This window comes from Diadema antillarum, unplaced genomic scaffold (assembly GCF_040938485.1).
Source record: "Diadema antillarum isolate AM-2024a unplaced genomic scaffold, OU_Dant_1.0 scf00000136, whole genome shotgun sequence".
NCBI lineage: Eukaryota > Metazoa > Echinodermata > Echinoidea > Diadematoida > Diadematidae > Diadema > Diadema antillarum.
In genome coordinates this window covers 420,198-439,266 of record NW_027271025.1, presented here as the reverse complement: position 1 = coordinate 439,266, position 19,069 = coordinate 420,198, and the positions used below count along the sequence as shown (strand labels likewise).

At 39.1% G+C, this 19,069-nt stretch overlaps 1 protein-coding gene across 1 annotated transcript in view; it reads left to right on the top strand.

Annotated features, from left to right (window-relative positions):
* Positions 1-2,469: 2,469 nt before the first annotated feature.
* Positions 2,470-19,069, top strand: part of LOC139720971 (contactin-5-like) — a 45,905-nt gene continuing 29,305 nt past the window's right edge. The window contains exons 1-13 of the mRNA XM_071632301.1: positions 2,470-2,590; positions 3,799-3,965; positions 4,657-4,944; positions 5,726-6,025; positions 6,539-6,672; positions 9,161-9,418; positions 9,936-10,089; positions 10,793-10,921; positions 11,227-11,388; positions 12,674-12,943; positions 14,807-14,941; positions 15,497-15,631; positions 16,985-17,296. Coding sequence (XP_071488402.1) covers positions 3,917-3,965; positions 4,657-4,944; positions 5,726-6,025; positions 6,539-6,672; positions 9,161-9,418; positions 9,936-10,089; positions 10,793-10,921; positions 11,227-11,388; positions 12,674-12,943; positions 14,807-14,941; positions 15,497-15,631; positions 16,985-17,296 — 2,326 coding nt within the window. The 5' untranslated portion in view covers positions 2,470-2,590; positions 3,799-3,916. The remainder of the gene's footprint in view (positions 2,591-3,798; positions 3,966-4,656; positions 4,945-5,725; positions 6,026-6,538; positions 6,673-9,160; positions 9,419-9,935; positions 10,090-10,792; positions 10,922-11,226; positions 11,389-12,673; positions 12,944-14,806; positions 14,942-15,496; positions 15,632-16,984; positions 17,297-19,069) is intronic.

Genomic DNA, 19,069 nt, shown 5'->3' with positions numbered 1-19,069 from the left:
GTCCGCACCTGACAGTATCTAGCGCGTAGTTGCCTGGAGGTGCTCACGCAAGTCTGAAACCGCAGCCAAGTTTTGAGCATGACCAAAACTTTTTTCCGGGTGAGTCGCGGGAATGCCCGTATGAGGTCCACGCAGAACAGGCCCTTAGCGGCAGCACTTCCCAGGCAACTCCCACGCAGGTACTTCGCAGTCCCGTATGCAGCCAAGATAATGAAATTCTGTGGGATTTCAGCCATTCCATTAGAGGAATTCCTTCACTGAGTTGTCAGCCCCCACGCGACTGGTACAAAGGTCACACAGTATACTCGCAAGTATAATTGAAGTAGAACGCGTCCAGCAAGTAAGACCATGGACCTACAAGTTGTAGGTCCATGGTAAGACACATGCGTTGACTCGCTCAAATCCTTTTCCGCCCTCAGGAATGTCCGGTATGCTAGAAAATCAAGTAACAAGCCCGAGTAGCGTTGCCCGAAAAGGTGTGACAGGGCCTAAACACGGTTGCGGGTTAAAAAAAAATATATATATATGCGTGCGCACCTCCGGGCGACTACGGTCGAGATACATGCTAGGTACTGTCATGTACGGGGACCTCCGGGTAGTCAAAATTGTTCAAGTCGCACGCAAGGCTTGCCCGGAAAGGTGTGACACGGCCTTTAGATATGAAACACCGAGCTGGTGTTAAATTTCCGGTGCTCATTCATGCTATTAGAATGATGAACACCTTCGGGTGTTATTTCAAAATTTAAAATTGTTTTTTGAATAGTTTCTTAGTTACTGCACTTCTTGTAATTTTGAACTTCAACAAGACGATTAGATCTTTCCGATAAAGCACTTGATTTTTGGAAAAATGTGTAAACACATTTACACCACAGTAACACCAGTTGGTGTGGTCCCCTATTGAAGCTGGACGCGTGTTATAATACCATTGAACTTAACACCACCAATATCAAATCAACACCATGTGGTGTCATTATATTGAATTAATTCTAGCGCAGTGTCAAAAATATCACCAGCCACAGTGTCAAATTAACACCACGAAGTGCCAGGTGAACACTTTTTAACACCGTCACAATACATTTTCTACACCTGTGGGTGTGGTCCTCTATTGAAGTTTGATCGGTGTTAGATTTTCACTCATTTTGGAGTGACCTCAGGGATCACTCGAAGATTTTGGAGTGATCCCTGAGGTCACTCTAAAACGAGTGAAAATGAACATTTTCACTCAAAATTCACTCCAATTTCACTCTAAATTCACTCTTTTTTTTGTATTCACTCTTTTAGGAGTGAATATTTTCACTCGATTTTATTTTTTTTGGGAATAACTTAATCACCCCATTGGGGTATGTAAGTTAAAAAAAAACAACAACAATTAAAATGATTACAAACGTACGTAATAAATTATGGAAACAAGTTTGCCCTATAGTAGACAGGGCCGGCCAGTGTCACGTTTAGAAATGTGAGATGCCCAGTGTTTTTGTTTCATTTTGTTTGTTTGTTTGGGCAACTTCCGGGTTTCATCACCTGCCAAGAAAGCAAAGCAAAGCAAAGCAAAAAAAAAAAAAAAAAAAAAAAAAAAAAAAAAAAAACTTATATACCCGCAATTTTCCATGTTTTTTTTTTTTTCCGGTGCCACTTCCGGGTGACAAAAATTGGGGGGGGGGGGGGGGGGGCAATACCGATATACTTAAGAAGCCACTTTATGAAATTTTTGAAGGGTATACAATTCTGAGGGGAATTCAAAGTTTATTTGATGAAAATCAGTTTTGAAGTGGTTGATATATCCAAAACAAAGTAAAACAAAGCGATCCTAATAAAATGTGGATTCCACCTTGCATTATAGGATGATCGCTTTGTTTTGGATCTCTCAGCCATTTCAAAACCAATTTTCATCAATCAAATAAACTTTGAATTCCACTTAGAATTATATGCTCTTCCACATTTCAAAAAAGGTTTCACTGTTTCACATTATATAGCCCTCCCCCCCCCCAAAAAAAAAAAAAAAAAAAAAAACTATCACAACACTAACTTGAAAGGGATGGTATAGTATTGGTTGAGGTGGAAAAAAATCATCATAAAAGAAAAACACTAAACAAAACATGAAAAAAAAAACATCGCTGAAAATCTGAAGCCCCATAGAATACTATCTCACCCGACTTTGAGAAAAAAAAAAAACTGTCCGTGCAATCGCGTCGCGTAGCAATCGTCTTGAAGCGAGGCTATCATAACCAAATCGTAGCGTCCGTAGTTGCAAGGTACGAGCAATGTAAATCTCCCGTTGCTGTATTAGAATCCCTACTAGCTACTTGCACCAAAGATCAGTGTACTGCGTTATGCCACAGTCATATATACTCATGCCCAACCAAAGAGATTATGAGTAGACAGGTGGTGAGGAGAAAAATATCTTTGTTTCCAGCTAGCTTCTTGTGCAGCACCGCATATCCCCTATATAGCACTATCTGCTGTCCCGAACTAGCCTTGGCCTTGGCAGCAGCGCAGCTGCATACTACAGGATGGTCCGACGTCCACAGACTTCTGTAAATGTCCATCTGATTCGTTGATCATCGTAGTTCAGCAGTAGCCTAGGCCTAACGTAAGTTTACTTGGCAGTCTGATGAATGCGTTTGGAATACTCTTGTCTTGCAGTCTTGGTGGTGCAGACCAGCTTTATCAGCAAGATCGAAAGTCAGTCTGTAGATTCTAAAGTTGTAGTGGTGGTTTGATGTGCAGGAAGAGATGTCGATGCCACGGCCCAGTCACGTAGCGTGTACGGACCATTGTCCATGCAATTATGCACCCATGAATTGTCAATCTGGATAGAATATGTCACATATCTCATTACTTTGTTGTCCTATAATCTGTGTGTTTTTACTGTTACATGTACAAACCGTACATTCCATAGTGCTGTAAAAGGTGTCACATTTTTAATTTCGCAAACTCAGCACAGTGATTAATGTTGGAAGTTAACATCTAACGTTGGATATAGTGTCTAATTTATTGGAACGTCGTAAGCAATGTATAGTCTATAGATATACAGGTATGGTATTACCAGACAGCATGGTAATTCCGGACACGCACATTTCCGCGTACTGATGACATTCAATACACGCAGGACTTCATAGACTAAACTCACACAGAGCGTTGTACAGCTGTATGGACCAAAATCGCGAAAAATGTGACACAAAAATGCGAAAAATGCTACCTGGTAGTTTAGAAGAAGACATCAATTTTTCACATGATTTTATCGCGTGAACTGTTGGAAATGTTCATGTCAGACATTTTACCGTAAAATAAGAAATTTGAGCATCATTTGCAGATTTTTTCTTTGTTGTCCGCTGGATAGGAATGTGTATGGTGAATCCTGTACATGAATTGCGATTCTGGTGCAAGGACAAGATGCGAAATGAGGTCGATTATTCCATTTAAATTATGAACAGCATGTCCGGAATTACAATGCAATTTTGCCCTGCGCAAAAAGACAACTTTTTTTTCGAGGGGTATGTTTGAAGCATATTTTCTAAAAACTGGAGCGAACAATTGACATAAAAGTTGGCTGAATTCGTAATTTCCAGGAGTCTGTGAATAAGTGGTGTTACTTTTAGCCGAAATTTCATCCCCAGAGTACGGAATTCAAAGCCACGAAAATAAAGCGTCCGGTGATACGATCTACTCTCCTATCATGATAAAGAAATATTTGTGTGCTGTAAACAGTTGTTTTTGTGCTAAATGCCAGTTTTGCGAAATGCACAAAAATTTCCACTTTTACAGTAATCTAACGTTAAACTGGTTATCCTTCCACAGGTCTCCTGGACTTTAGATGGGATCACATTCACAAGGCATACCTTGACGGGGTGTTCATATTGTATGTAGATCTACATGCAGTTGATAATCACATTTACATGTAGATCCACATGTAAGGATGGCGACAGAAGTCAAGTTGTTTCTGTTCTTGCTGCTGTTAACAGAAGGTAAGTGAGTATTGTGTAAAGTGTAAAATCTATGAGAATTTGTCGTCACTGTTTTATCAGTGTCTGTAAGTGTCTGGTAGGAAAAAAGTATTTCAGTTCATCCCAGTACACTGTATGCATTCTCAAAATTATCTCTGATTATGTTATCTTTTTTTCTGAAGTAAAGAACATGGTATCAAAACCATTGAAAAAGTCCATGCTTTAAATGATATAGTATGAAACCTAGTTGTTTATCCTAAACCATGGCAGTGCATTTTTCACATAATGCTACTGTATTAAAGCATGGAAGGTCATTTCGCCTGGAGAGGAAATTATGGTGAAGACCAAAAGATATGGTCTTTGTACCCTATTTATGCAACAAATTTTTGTTTTGCTTTGTTTTTTCATTCAACTCATGTTGAAAGCCTTTCAAAAAATGTTTATTAATCTGTTCATGAAATGTGTGGTGTGATGGTAACAGAAAGATATGTATCATGTTTATGAATTCTTGAATCAGATATTCGTGTCAATGCAATTATTATTTGTGTGTGTATTGTAAAAGGGTTATGAATGAACATGCATGTCTGATAAAGATTGCATAATCTGATTCTTGATAAAACGTAAGATTCAGACTAACTTCACGTAAATACATAGAAGCTTGTAATGTAAAACTTTGACACATTAAAGCATGACCATCTTTAACTTTACCCAGCATGTGGACTACTCCAGTTCACCCTCACACCATCAGACCAAGCTGTACTCCTGAACCAAGGCCTCTGGTGGCATTGCACAGCCAGGGCAAACATTGGTAGCCCAGAGCCAACATACTCTTGGGTACATGACAACGAGGCAGTCATGGGGGAAGACGGGCTAGCTGTATTCTCTAATGGCACACTGTACATCGAAAGAGTCACTCAGGAGTTACTGGGCATCTATCGTTGTCGAGTGGAGAGTGGGGTGGAGAGCCTTGAAAGTCCTGATGTCAAACTGGCATTAGCAAGTATGAAGTGGTCAAAACTACAGTAAAGTATTCTTATACGTGTATGTCATAAAGTATGAATGTGAGCTGTAGAAGTGCACCTTATGTAACTGCTAACAAACTAGTTACCATATTTTAAATATGTATCATAGAATAGCTCATATTAGTCAGTAAGAAGGCACCATTCTTGCAGCCTTATGTTCATTCCTCTATGGGAGGGAAGTGGGAGGAAATGAAAGTGAAGATGTGGTCAAGATTTGCATAATGACAGGTTTTACTAAAAGAAAGAATCGCTTGACAATCTCGTGACAACTTTGGCAGTGACATTAGTAGATATCATGTGATTTCATTCCTGAAGATACCCAATACAGATGGGTTTCAGCATGCGGGAAATGTGATGGTGTCGCAGCAGAGTGCCTATTATAATCTACATAAAATTACCTGTATAGAGGTGTATTAACTGTGAAAGGGTTCAGTTCAATTTTTAAAGCTTTTTTAGGTTGTTTTCTTTTTCTTTGTGGACCAATTAATGTAGCCACATAGAAGTCACATGTCCTTGTTAACCTTCGTGAACTTGGATAACCATTGTGATTCTTCACAGAAGATATATTTGAGACTCCACTATACATGTTCAAACTTCAGCCATTGAAATAGTTTGAAACAATTACATTCTGTACTGTGCTTCTTCTCTTTCGTACCAAAGAGCTTTTGGCTAGGATAGAATTTGAAGTCTAGGAATTGCTGAAAATCAGTTGCATGAGTTTTTACTTATTTTATACATCTGTTGTCTCTCTGGTATCAGGTCTTGGCATTTCATTTTTGTCAAGCCCAGTAAGTGTTACTCAGAATCTTGGCTCAGCCTTGATGCTGCATTGCTCTGTAGTCAGCATTCCCATGGCAACCATAATGTGGCAGATAAATGGAGAGGATGTAGGTGCAGCTGATGTCATCACAACAACAGAGTCTGGCTCCATCACGTCAAGTTCATTACAGATTGACACACTCAACCACCAGCATGGTGGACAGGTTAGATGCTTAGCCACCAACAGTCTACTTGTTGGATTGACAAGATACAGCCAGCCTGCTACTATTAGTCTCATTGGTAAGTCATATGAAAATGCAGTGACAATATTCTCTGTTCATTTGAGTATAGTGGACCCACTCAACCAGAGGGGTGATTTTTTTCTTTTGATTTATCTGTCTTTTTTAGACATTAAAGGACACCAAAACCAAAATATACATACACACTGTATGTATTGAGTGAAGGCAACAATAGTAAAACAATAAGTGAAAATTTAGGAAAATCACACAATCACATCAAAAGTTATGAATTTTTGTGCCACCACAGCTGGATAAGATGACTATATTTCATGATGTAATGTATGGGCAATGTTATAAAGGAAATGTACTGATGATTCCACAAGATTTCATTTTTCATGAGAGATAGACATTCCATTGACTTGTTACGGACATATGTTAAGGGTAATATTTTTCCCCTCTCTGAAGCGGTCAAGTCAAGTGTTGTGTAAAGAGTGAATGTGCATATTCTACCAGCTATTGGTGACCAGTGATGTTAACCATTATGGAAGCACTTCCCCTCTCAACACTTCTGTAGGACGACCAGGTTTTTTCACCACCCCTGTGCCTGTAACTGTCATCCTGGGAGGGACTGCTACATTCAGTTGTGAGGCCAATGGCAGCCCTGCATCCACCATGGACTGGCTCAACCCAGAAGGCAATGTTATTACTGTGAGTCTACATTGGGTGTCTTGAATCAGGTCAAGTTACAGTGACTTTCCCATGTGAAGGAGATACAAATGCAGACAAAGAATGCAGCTAAAGGTCATTAGGAGGTCTCTGAAGTAAAAGAAGAAAATGTTTTCTTGCCCTCAGCATATCCGATTTGATGCTGCATCAATTTTCATGCTATTGATTATTTTTTAAATTGCTGATAAAGATATCAAAAATTTTGTGTTTAGTATCCCCCTTCACATCATTTTTTGAGTTGCCACATCAACTTTTTAGCTCAAATCAGGTATTGTGGTCACACATTGTCCGGCGTCAGTTGTGCGTCATCCATCATGCGTGAGCTTTTTACAATCTTTGTAAAAACTCCAAAGTGGATTTTCACCAAACTTGGCAGGTAGCATTTCTAAGGAAATAGAATCTCAATTTGTTCACATGAGCACCATGCCTTCCCTGGGGGACCCCAGGGGGGCCGAAACCCTCCAAAATTAAGGAATCTTTAAATCGGAGTAGTTAATACAGGGCTCCACACTAACTTTTATTTTTGGTGGCCCAAAGGCAAACATCCGACCTTATTTTGTGGCCCGATCAGGCCACCAAATGCTTCATTTCTGAAATTTTGGTGGCCCGACGTGCGTTTTTGGAAGCCCCGGGCCACCGGGCCACCGTTAGTGTCGAGCCCTGGTTAATAACACTCTTTGGTATCATTAAGTTAATTACACGCTCAGAATACCAGTTTGTAATTAACTCTGTAATTAAGTCCTCTTAGAAGTACACGCGCGTACGCACAAGTGCGTAATACTTTCTCGCCAAAACGCTTGTTGTCATGGTAGTTGATAAATCCCCTACTTAATTGAGCTGTCAGAATACCAATTTGGTAATTAAGTGCTAATTACACCTTAATTAAGCCCTCAGAATATGGCCCCAGAAGTGATAGAGCTAAGTTAAATCTATGCAGTGTCCAAATGGGGGCCTAAATTGTACATTTTCGTCTTCTTTTTGAAAACACCATGATGTATTTTCATAAAACTTGGCAGGTAGCATCTCTAGGGAATAGGATCTCATTTTGTTCAAATGGGCACCATACACCCCCTGGGTGGCCCCAGGGGGGCCCAAACCCTCTTCCCCCCCCCCCCCCCCCCCCCCCCCCCAAAAAAAAAAAGGAATTTTTGAAAGTCTTCTCTAGAAACAGAAGTGATAGAGCTAAGTTAATACCATGAGTAAGTACATTGATGACTATAATTTCAAGTTTGTTCATGGCGGATCCAGGGGTGCACCTCTGGGAGCCCTGGGGGGCGGTGTCCACATTGGGCCTAAATTGTACATTTTCATCTTCTTCTTGAGAACGCAAAGTCAAATGTTCACCAAACTTGGCAGGTATTATCGCTTCAGTGATAGAATATATTTGTACAAATTTAGGCAACTATTTTCCTCCTGGGGCCCCTGGAGCAAAATGCCTGGGGGAGGGGGGAGGGGGAGGGAGAGGGGGGAAGGGGGAGAGGGGGTAGACAAACCCCCAAATTAAGGAATCATTAAAAATCTTCTCTCAAACTGCAAGTGATAAGCTAAGGTAGTGCTTTGTGTTATTTAGATTACTGACTGCTGTAGTTTGAAGTTTGTTTTCGGTAGATTGGGGATGAGCTGGAGGGGGGGAGTAAGGGAGACCAAATTGATGCCAATCATCACATTTTCATGTACTTCCAGAAAACACATGGTCAGATTTTTACCAAATTTGATAGGAATTTTTGTATGGTAATAGAATATGTATATGTACAAATGGGCACCATTCCGCTTATGGGGGCTTCAAGGGAAATAATTGATGGGGGAGGCAAAGCCCCCAAATTTAAGAAATCTTTACTGATCTATGTAGAATCAGAAGAGATAAGCAACGTTAGTGCTCTGAGCTAGTACAGATTGGTGACTATACAGTAGCTTCTACCTTGTTCATGGCAGATCCAGGATGAGGGGGGGGGGGGGGGGGAGGGGGTTCAAATGGGGGACCAACATATTTTCTTCTTCAAAACACATGGTCAAATTTGTCACCAAACCCAGTGCATAATCACAAGGGTGACAATTCATATATTTAATACAAGGACACCAGAACCCCCTGTAAAAAAACACAAAACAATGTTTAGAACTGGAAAAAACTATATTATTATTTTATGTGGCAATTCAGACATGTGTACATAGGCGAACAGAAAACAAATTTGATCCAACATAACAAACATAAGATGAATTATAACACAGAGACAAAGCGCAAATGGAAAAGCACCGAAAATGAGTAGCTTGGTGGAGGTCTGCGCTCTCAGAGTGCTTCTCTAGTTATTCTTCTTTTTAGAAGATACTTTCTCTGTATCACAGTGTCTAACAATTATTTACTCTCTCCTGTTGAAATACATAGGAATCAATGTACAGTTATCTACCGACAGTTTTGATTACCCAATAAGAGTGATTTGGACTTACATCGCATGGCTGTTTGGTGTCCCTATAGACTGCAGGGCGGTTCACAGCCACAGTGAGCAGACTTACAATCACCAACACACAGCAGACAGACAGTGGTTACTACACCTGTCGTGCCTCTAATACGTGGGGAGAGAATACAGCCTCAGCATTGCTCACAGTGGGGGACCCTTCCCAACAGATCATTTTCACCACCTTGCCATCGGATCAAACAGAGACTGTGGAAGGGAGAGTGACATTCCCTTGTGGGGCTACAGGAAACCCAACTCCTGCAATCAAATGGACCAAGGTACATTTATACCATCTCTTTCATCTTGGGTTGTTTTGTTTTTTCTATGAAGTCTATCTTTATATCATGATTTTTCATACGGAATTGTTGCACTGTTTATTCAGATCTACAGTATCGTCATATTTCATTTCTATGATCTCAATGCACAGAACGTTAGGTTCCTAGAAAGCTTGTGAATGTGAGTTTGTCAAGTGAAATTATTATACATTGTATTCCCAAGCAATCTGTACACCATTTGAGATCTGACAGGGCCACTACTCATGTGGACCATGATTAACACTCGTGTCTGGAGACCTTGCTACAATCAATGATCATCCTTGTTAATATTATGCAATAATAATCACTGAAAACAATTCCTGTGGACTCGTGTCTCATTCTGCAGATTCTGAATAGGTGCTGTTCATTTTGATAAAGGCTTGTCTGTCATTGATACCTCACAGTAATAAAGTTCTTTGCAGCTTGTCATATGACAATATGCTATGATGTACATTGAAGTGCCTGTGATCTTCCCATGAAGGAAGGAGGCAGTCTACCAATGAACCGTATCCAAGAGCCAGCAGCTGGTTGGTTGAGAATTACCAGTCTTCACATTGATGACAGTGGTTTCTACATTTGCTCTGCAAGCAACTCATTGACATCAGTGTCCACCAGGGTGCAGCTGGTAGTCCAAGGTGAGTACAAGTCACTGACAAAGACCTCCTCCTTGCTTGGGAGCAGGTGATTTATTTGAAAAAAAACAACAACAACATAGTGTTCTTCATGAAGTGTTCATTCAGAAGATTGGTGACTAAATTCTACTTTGTAGATGATATTGAACATGGAAGATGAACAAAGGCAGGAACAGTGATGAGTGGGCAATGATGCACATTTTGGCTATTTTGAGAATTCTCAGCCTATGACATTAATTTCAGTCATCAATTAAATTTGAAACAGCATCAAGAAGAAACACTGGATATGGAATAGAAAAGAGTTATAGAATCTAAAGAGAAAACACTTCAAAGAGCCATATTGATCATATTTGAACTTCAAATGTGTGTGTGTCTCTTTACTGCCATTGGAATCTCACTAATTCATGTCTGTGTTTCAGCTAACATGTTGGTAGAATCATCATCAGAGGGATATTGGCATGACTACTGAATGCAGAACTTAATTAATCCCTTGAGTTAGTTATTTCCTTCAAACTATTTCTCTTTGAAAAACTGATGTATGTCTGTAACATCTTCAGTGCAGTTCCAGGCAGAGCAACTTTCTAGTTAGTCTTTCAGTAGTGTACATGTTGCTGCATAAAGAATGTTACATATTGCAGTAAGATATATACATTGTGACTGTCTTATTTGTAAGTGGAAAATATGGCTTTGTTGTTGATTATTTCAGTGGAACCAAACATAACTGTAGTGCCAGAAGACACCATTGTGGAGGAGGGGGAGACAGTCCTGCTGCAGTGTGCTGCTGATGGAGTGCCAGCTCCTGACATCACATGGACTACTCCATTACCCGATCTGGGTAAGACGTTTAATACAAAAAAAAATGTTTATGATGACACACTGCTGCTTATCTTCAATTTTATGTTAAAAAGCCATTTTCATACATGTCAGATGAACATGGTAATATCATTCAAATCTATCTCAAACTGAAATATACCCTTAAGTTCACCTGCTATGTCAAATCTTAATTGTCCTGTCACAATCGCACCTCGTTATTTTACGCTGAGCCTTGGTATATTGCAGTAGTTAGATAATTGTCACTGATTTGTAGTTTTTTACGGCTATACCCTCACTTTCCCTTTCTCATGTGACATTATCTTGCAGGTGTTGTCACGTCCTCTGATGGAGAGCGCTTTACAGTTGAGGTTCTCTCCAATGGTTCTCTTGTGGTACATGGTGTGGAAATAAGGCATGCAGGGACCTATGTCTGTTCAGCTGCTAACACAGTAACATCAACGTCAAGGAGAGCAAACCTTGTTGTACGAAGTAAGCTTCAGCAATTTCTTGTTGAAATTTTAGATACGTTTCAGTGTCAACATAATTTCCACAACAACATTTCTAGGTAAATTGTCATCGAGACACATTAAGGGAGGTCAGACTGGCAAGAGATCAATAAGTCTAAGATTGTGAAGTCTTTAGTCACACTAGTGTGCGTGCACAAGGAAGAAGAGAGAATACGCATTCTGATGACTAGTAATTATGACTTAACAATGGACACTAGCTGTACATTACAGTAGCCATGCGCTTCTGAGTCGCTGTCCGAAAACAGTGGACTGGTGGACTGGGTCATGTGACAAAGATGGCAAAGTTTCAGTTTCTAGTGGTCATACTGGCAAAAGATCAAGAAGTTTGGCGGAAATGGGGGAAACGTCCCTAGTTGGAGTGAGAAGTTTCGCTTGGAGTTTTGAGGGACATTTGCAGTCACACTAGCAAAACTCTGACATCTTAAAGATGACGATCATAATCTTCTCAATCTTTTGCATGTCTGACAGCGCCTATTGAGTATTTTCATTAAATATCATTTTGATGAGCTTATATTGTATGCATGGAATTATGCTATCATTTTTACTTATTTTCTTTCATTCATAGTTGCATAATGTATATACTTCCTTATTTCATGATAACTGGGTTGTTAATTGAGGCAGTACCCTGCATGGGATATCTTGAATTGGCAAATCTCAATACCCGCATACTGTATAACAAAACCCATCATCTATGTTTTCACGTTATTTGCATGCAAAACATGGAATAGATGAGGGATATGGAAGGAAAAGGGAAAGGAAAAACCTGTGCTTGAGCAATAGTACTTCTTAGACAAAGAAATTAGGAAAAGAGTCTTAACTTATCGTGTGTAGTGTGATATAGTCATTTCTGGAAATCTAGTCTGTAATGTACGCATCCTTCTAATTGCAGGCTGTGTAAAGAATTTAAAAAAAAATTACAAGTGTAATTGTGCATCCAAGATTGGCCATGTGGATTATATATCTTATGAACTTGAATCATGTACACGTGGTAAGTTAAGCTACATGTTTGTTCTGATTTCATCATGTGTTCAGAGGCCACATTGAGCTTTCTTCAAACACTCCTGAGAAAAAGGAACAAACACACTTCTTTGAAATCAAAAAGTTTATTTTTAAATGAAAGAAGTCCTGGTTAAGTCAGATCCAAATATTGTCACATACAGTATCACACTCACTGGTGTAATTCAGACTGGTGTAATGGGTCATTAAAGTATAAAAATAACATTTACTCTCCATCTTACTTATCAAAGGTTCTCCAGTGATTACCATGTCTCCCATGGATCAGACAGCTATAGAGGGCGACATTACTCGCTTCCAATGCCGAGCTGCAGCCACACCCACACCAGTCATATCCTGGCTCTTCAGGGGGCAGTCCCTTAGTACGGACTTCAAGTATGAGGTCCTTGGGAATGGTGATCTCCGCATCAATAATGTGGAGGAATCTCAAGAGGGGATGTACACTTGCAGTGCAGAAAATACCTTTGGGACGAAAACAGCATCAGCATACTTCACAGTATACGGTAGATCTTTTCCTTCAGTTATCTTTTTGTAGGATTTTTTTATCTGTCTCCTTTTTTGGAGCTCATGTCTTTTTATGTCTCAATCCTTAAAGGATATAAAAGATTTTTTGGTTGTCTGGCCATCCATCCATCCAACACCTCATTGTCACGATCTAAGAAACAGCTCAATAATTCTCTTTGTACCTGGCCCAGGTATGTTACATAAGATGGAGATGCACCACAGAGTTTGGGGAAAATACCTCAAAGTACAACCGCAAAGGTCACAGAATTTTAATTGAAAAGGGTTGGTTTTTTTTTGTTTTTTGTTTTTTTTTTTCATTTTAATGTAATCTGGGAATATCCAGTGGTGATATAACTGTGAGAAGAAAAGAAATTAAAGGTTGGCAACAGTGTGAGTTTTCTACCATTAGTGTGATGAACATAAATTGGAAATTTATTTGCCTTAATCTGCAGAGATGGTCAGAGTTAATTTGTGTTTGATGGTCAAGATCAACAGGCCACAATTAAAAGAGCATATTCATGGTATGAATAGTGATTGCTTTAGAAGCAGACACATCCCAGTGGAATCAGACTCCAAATATAATGTTACACCAAAGTGATGTGGGTTGAAAAGGTCATTTACTGTATACGCTATAATTTTCGCGTACATAAATTTTCGCGAATTGCCGCTGTCACACATTTTCGCGAGTGGTTAAATTCGCGATTGGGGGACCAGAGAAAATATGAAGTGGCAAAGAAAGTGTGAATTTTCAACTTACTAGCAAATAAGAATGATGACTATACACTGCATGAAAAAAACTTACCAAACTCTGCGAACTAGTAAGTTAGAATTCAACATTTTTGAAGTGGTTAAGTCCATCGCGCTAGATTTCTGACGAGTGGTCCCCTTGCGATAATGGATTGGCTCTCTACAGTATTCGTAAGTAGACGTGGACGTGCGTAAGCCAGTATGGTCTGTTCGGTAAGCCGTGACATGGTATACTAGTACTGAAATGTTCGTATCATCAAGGCAAGGGATTCATTTTGGAAGGTAATATTTTCGCGTGTTGTTAATTTCGCGAATAGCTCCCGACTCGCGAAATTCGCGAAAATAAAACCCACGCGAAATATATAGCGTATACAGTACATCCGTGCATATTTATTCAGTTTAATTGATTCAGTAGTATCTATAAATTCGCTCTAAACAAAGGTTAGAATGTGTGTGGTTCATACAAAGTCAGTTGACATATAGTGAACAAGAAACAGTATTCAGGAAATATCTACTTTCTCTTTAAGTTTTACTGCATTCACACATAGATGTGGATAAGCATGTTCACACTCATATATCCATTGTATACAGAGAAGTGCCAAGTCTCCCTGTAAACTTCATTATCTCATCATATCTTGGCAAGAGAATATGCAAACCTCCCTGATTTCCACTAATTCCCTGATTGCTCTTCAGAACCTTTATGAATGTGATGTGTGTGAAGGGCAGCCCTCCCTGTGCAAACAAACATGCACTTTATTGCGACTGATGAACCAACTACCCTACATTGATGTAACTAAGCATGCACTGAATTGATCAGTGTTTTAGTAGTAGCGATGACAAAAGAAATCATGGGCATACATACTCGCGCAGGATTTGAACTGACAATCTCCTGATCTCCGGACGGATATCCTATCCACTAGAACACTGAACTTCCACCCAACAGCAAGTGCTGGTTCTAATCCTTGTAGTTTGCAACAGGTACTGTGTGTCATGGCTACTACATGTAAAAACACTGATCAATTCAGTGCATGCTTATTTACGTAGATGTTTTGAATTTGAAACATGCTCTTTTTATATCATGAAGATAAGCCATATGATATATTTTCTTCTAACAGTTCCACCACAGTTCATCATCCATCCCACAGACATCACAGTCATCCTAGGGTCAGAGGTCAGGCTGGACTGTCAGGCATCAGGAGACCCAACACCAACCATACAATGGCAGAAAGATGGCAACCCTCTTGTCCTTGGTATAAAGTCATTCTTTTCTTTGATAACAGTGTTTCTTACTGAAAGGTACACATTTCAGAATGCAATTGCAATGGAGATATCACCCCTTTTTACATGTGAACATTGTGAGTAGTGAACATTTTAGGTGCTGAGTGATGAAATGTTCCAGTTGGAAAGCTTAGATTACTGTGACTCTTGATATAATACTCTGACCAACTGAATTTGTCTTGTCTGAGTGGCATTTGGTTTAACTATGAAGATAAATATTAATGATCTACAGAAAGTAAATGTTCATCTTGGTCACGGTAGATATGAGGATCTGTTGTGACTATGTAGATGAGACAATAGACTGTGGCTGCAAGGACTGCGTCTCTAGGTAAGGCACTTTATCCTCATTGCCTAGTCCTTCAGAGGGGACTAAAGCTGTTGATCCCTTGGTTGTTTACTTACAGGCATTTGTTCTTTCTGAGCAGGCATTTAAATCAAATGACTTTGGGGAGTTAATTTTCTAATTATGACATCAACCCAAAATATAATTTTGTACCACTATGTGGCAATTCTCTGAATTTCTGCAGAAAATAACATAGAACTGTTGAGCAACTCCAGTGTGGTGATATCAGACCTGAGGGAAACCAACACAGGGGAGTACACCTGTCTTGTTTCCAACCAGGCTGGCTCCAAACTTGTCTCAGCCACTGTCTCAACCCCAGGTGAGTTCCATTATGGCAATCATGCCACAGAATACTAATAGGAGAGAAATAGTGGCTTGTATTTCAAAGACTGTAACAAATGCAACATGAGCAAACAAGGATATGGTAATCACTCTCTTGTCCTAAATCCAAATTTGCCTGCACCACAGCAATTATTTGCATTCTTGGGATCCAGCCAATACATCAGTTGGATCATGTTTTGCATGCAGGGTAATCTTTGACTTGTTCTAAGGTTTATACTCCATTGAATATGGGGCATAGTTGTCCATATCGTGATGAGATATTTCCATGTCAGACTCCAATGAGTTCATCTTGTAGCCAAGAAGATTGTGTTGTGTCCTTTAACCCCAATACTGTAAGTGCTTCCTCACGCCTGAATATTTCGAAATGAAGTTCCACAACTTTTTTTCTGTGGTCCTTCCTGCACGTTTTGAAACCAAATTTATGGTAATCGGACCTGTGGTGCGGGTGTCAGATTACCTTAATTGAACATATGTTGCTTTAATTGCTATTTCTACATATGACTGTGTATAAACCTAAGGACAAAATCAGAAACTTTTCCTTTATTTTGTAAATACTTTCTAGAAAGTATCATAACTTTGTCAAATAGTGTAAAACAAGTACCAAACACACACACACATACACACACCCTCTTGCACATAGACATATTATACACAGCCAAAAAAATTTAAAAAAATCAAAGAAATAGATAAGAAAATAGGAAAACAGTAAAATGCATAAGAAATAAAAGTCACAACCAATTTTTTTTTTTGAAGAATTGATAAGGAAGTTATAAAAGACATTTGTACCAAAAAATTGTTGTCTCTATAGCTTTATTCAATGAGAAATAACCAAAGCTATGATTTCTTGCATAAATTGGCATAAATTAATTCATATAAAATAAAAGAAAAGGACTTTTGTAGATTCAGCTATACAGCTTTGTAGCCCAGGTCGTCCTCAACCATCATGCAAAATTTTGAGGCAATTAGGGAGTCTATGCCCGAGATCTTGGGAGGCGCACTATGTGCCCCCTGTAAAAACAAGACTAAAAATACCGCGGGAGTGTTAGGGTGAAATTGATAAACCAGATTGTAGCCTACGTGATACTGCGGCTAGTCATAGTAGTTGTTACTGTCAGCAGTATTGATCAGTGTCATCATTACTACCTTCATCATCATCATTACTGTTCTACAGCTACAGGCACCCTCTACCAACATGAACATAACAGTACACTACTTATTATTTGAAGGACGAGAGGTTTACATGCACTTTGATCATCAAAACTATTCCAAGAACATCAACAAAGAGTGTGTTCTTATGGCTCATTTATCTACGCATGTTTTCTTGTATCAGATTTCCCCGAGTTTAGCATTTCACCATCCAACACGACGGGAAACGAAACTCATCCAGTCAGCATCTCATGTAGGGCAGCAGCCAGAGAGACGCCCACCATATCATGGTATCTGAGTGATGCAGCTGGTAGCCAAGGAGACCAGATTGGCCTAGGAACCAATCCACCTGCTACAAGGGGCCAGCTGAGCTATGTAGCAGTGTCAGGTGACCTGCAGTTCAGCCAGGTGGTGAAGAGAGATGAGGGCTGGTACCTGTGTGTAGCAGAAAACACAGCTGGCAGCATCAGTGGCTCTGCCTTCCTCTCTGTCAATGGTAAGATAGCAAGATCCACCCAACACATCCTGTTTTAAAAAAATATCTAAAAAATATTAACAATTGTGTTCATCTAAATTTCACAAATTTTGCTATAGCCAAGATTAATGAAATAAAAATGCATGCAAAAGTTCATATTTGCGCTATACACATTGAATACTAATGGCAATTCGTGAAAATTTCATGCCATGAAAAAGGTCATCAGCTCCATTTCATGAAAATTTTATGCTATAAATATTTCTTGCTTAACAGTAGATAGTCTTGTGAAAGAAGCACAAAATAAACAGTTGATGTATAACCAGCCACACACTGCAACTTGCAGAGAAAGTTTGCCTGCCATTATTGTGTTCCCTTCACATAGCCATGGCTTCTTTGAATTTTAGGGCAAAGATTTTTAACATAGCCAATTTGTACAAATGTAATGTTAGCTGGCACATAATTTTTTAGAAATCTATCGTTTTTTAATTCTAAATGCAGCATATATTTTCTTTCCATGATTAGCAAGTAAATCAAAAGAAAAGAATTAGGCAATAAACAGTGTACATTGTTTCTCTTCGATGGTTGTTCAGGCAGTCTGGTGTGTCATAATAGATTCCTCAGTGTGTAGTAATACAGACGGGGGTAGTCTGGCCCTACATACACTGATTGGCCATGTCCTCTCAATGGGAGTGCATGTTATATTCCTTATTTATGACTTGTATGTTTTACCAGTAATGTTAGAATTCCCAACAGGGTTATTTTATTTAAAGGTTTAACCCCATTTTAACTGGGCTATTTGAGACCGAGTTTTTACTGGGGGGTCAATTTGACCCCTCCTTCAGATCTTGGCCGCCGATCGCGGGATCGCCACAAAATTTTGCCTGAAGATAGAGCTGGATGTCAACTACAAGATTACATGGTCATACAATAGAAAAATATTGGCTTTATATTTTTAGTAAATTAATTATGCAAATTTATGCATGAATTCATATTTTCACCTATAACTCCATTAAAAAGACGGAAGGATTGCCAAATTATTGTGTCAGAGTTCCTCAAGACACATCCAACAATTTTCTTGTAAAAAAATAGCACAATCAAATTTAGTTGCTTTTGTTTTTGATTGTTTTGTTAATTTCTTATGTATTTTATTGTTTTTTGACCTTTTGTTTTCTTCTTTTTTTTTGCCAAAATTTGTTGCAGGCACTTTTTCAAGCTTATCTACAGTATAATTGATTAATTTCAATGGTTGAAAGTTGAAATAATCTAATTTATATCAATTTAACAAAAAAACACAATTTGCATTGGATTTGCACACGATATCATGAATTTGAGCTGTTTTCGGGTCGACATGCACAGGCAAAACATTATGTAACTTCAGAACGGTGTACCCAGACATCGCAAATTTGGTCTCAAAATATGCGGGAGACTTCAATGAAAAAAGTCATGAAATGACGCAGCAAAATCTTTGCGCGTTGCGGAATCGTAGCGTTAAATATCAAGGGGGGTCAATTTGACCCCCCCCCCCCCCCCAGTCAGAATAGGGTTAAACTCAAGCTTGAGCCAGAAAAGTCTAGCATAAGTCAAAAATATAAAACAAATCGTACAGTTTAAACTAAACCTTGTCCACATGTCATTTTGCTTGATTTCATACAACTACAAAATCAGAAGTAAAAAGTTATATTCATATTGACAATTTACACATGTCTGTGTGCTTTGAATACAATATCTTGAAGTCATCAATTGCAAGTAGTTCTAAATTCACTGAAGCGTGCCCTCTGTCTTCACTGTAGGAAG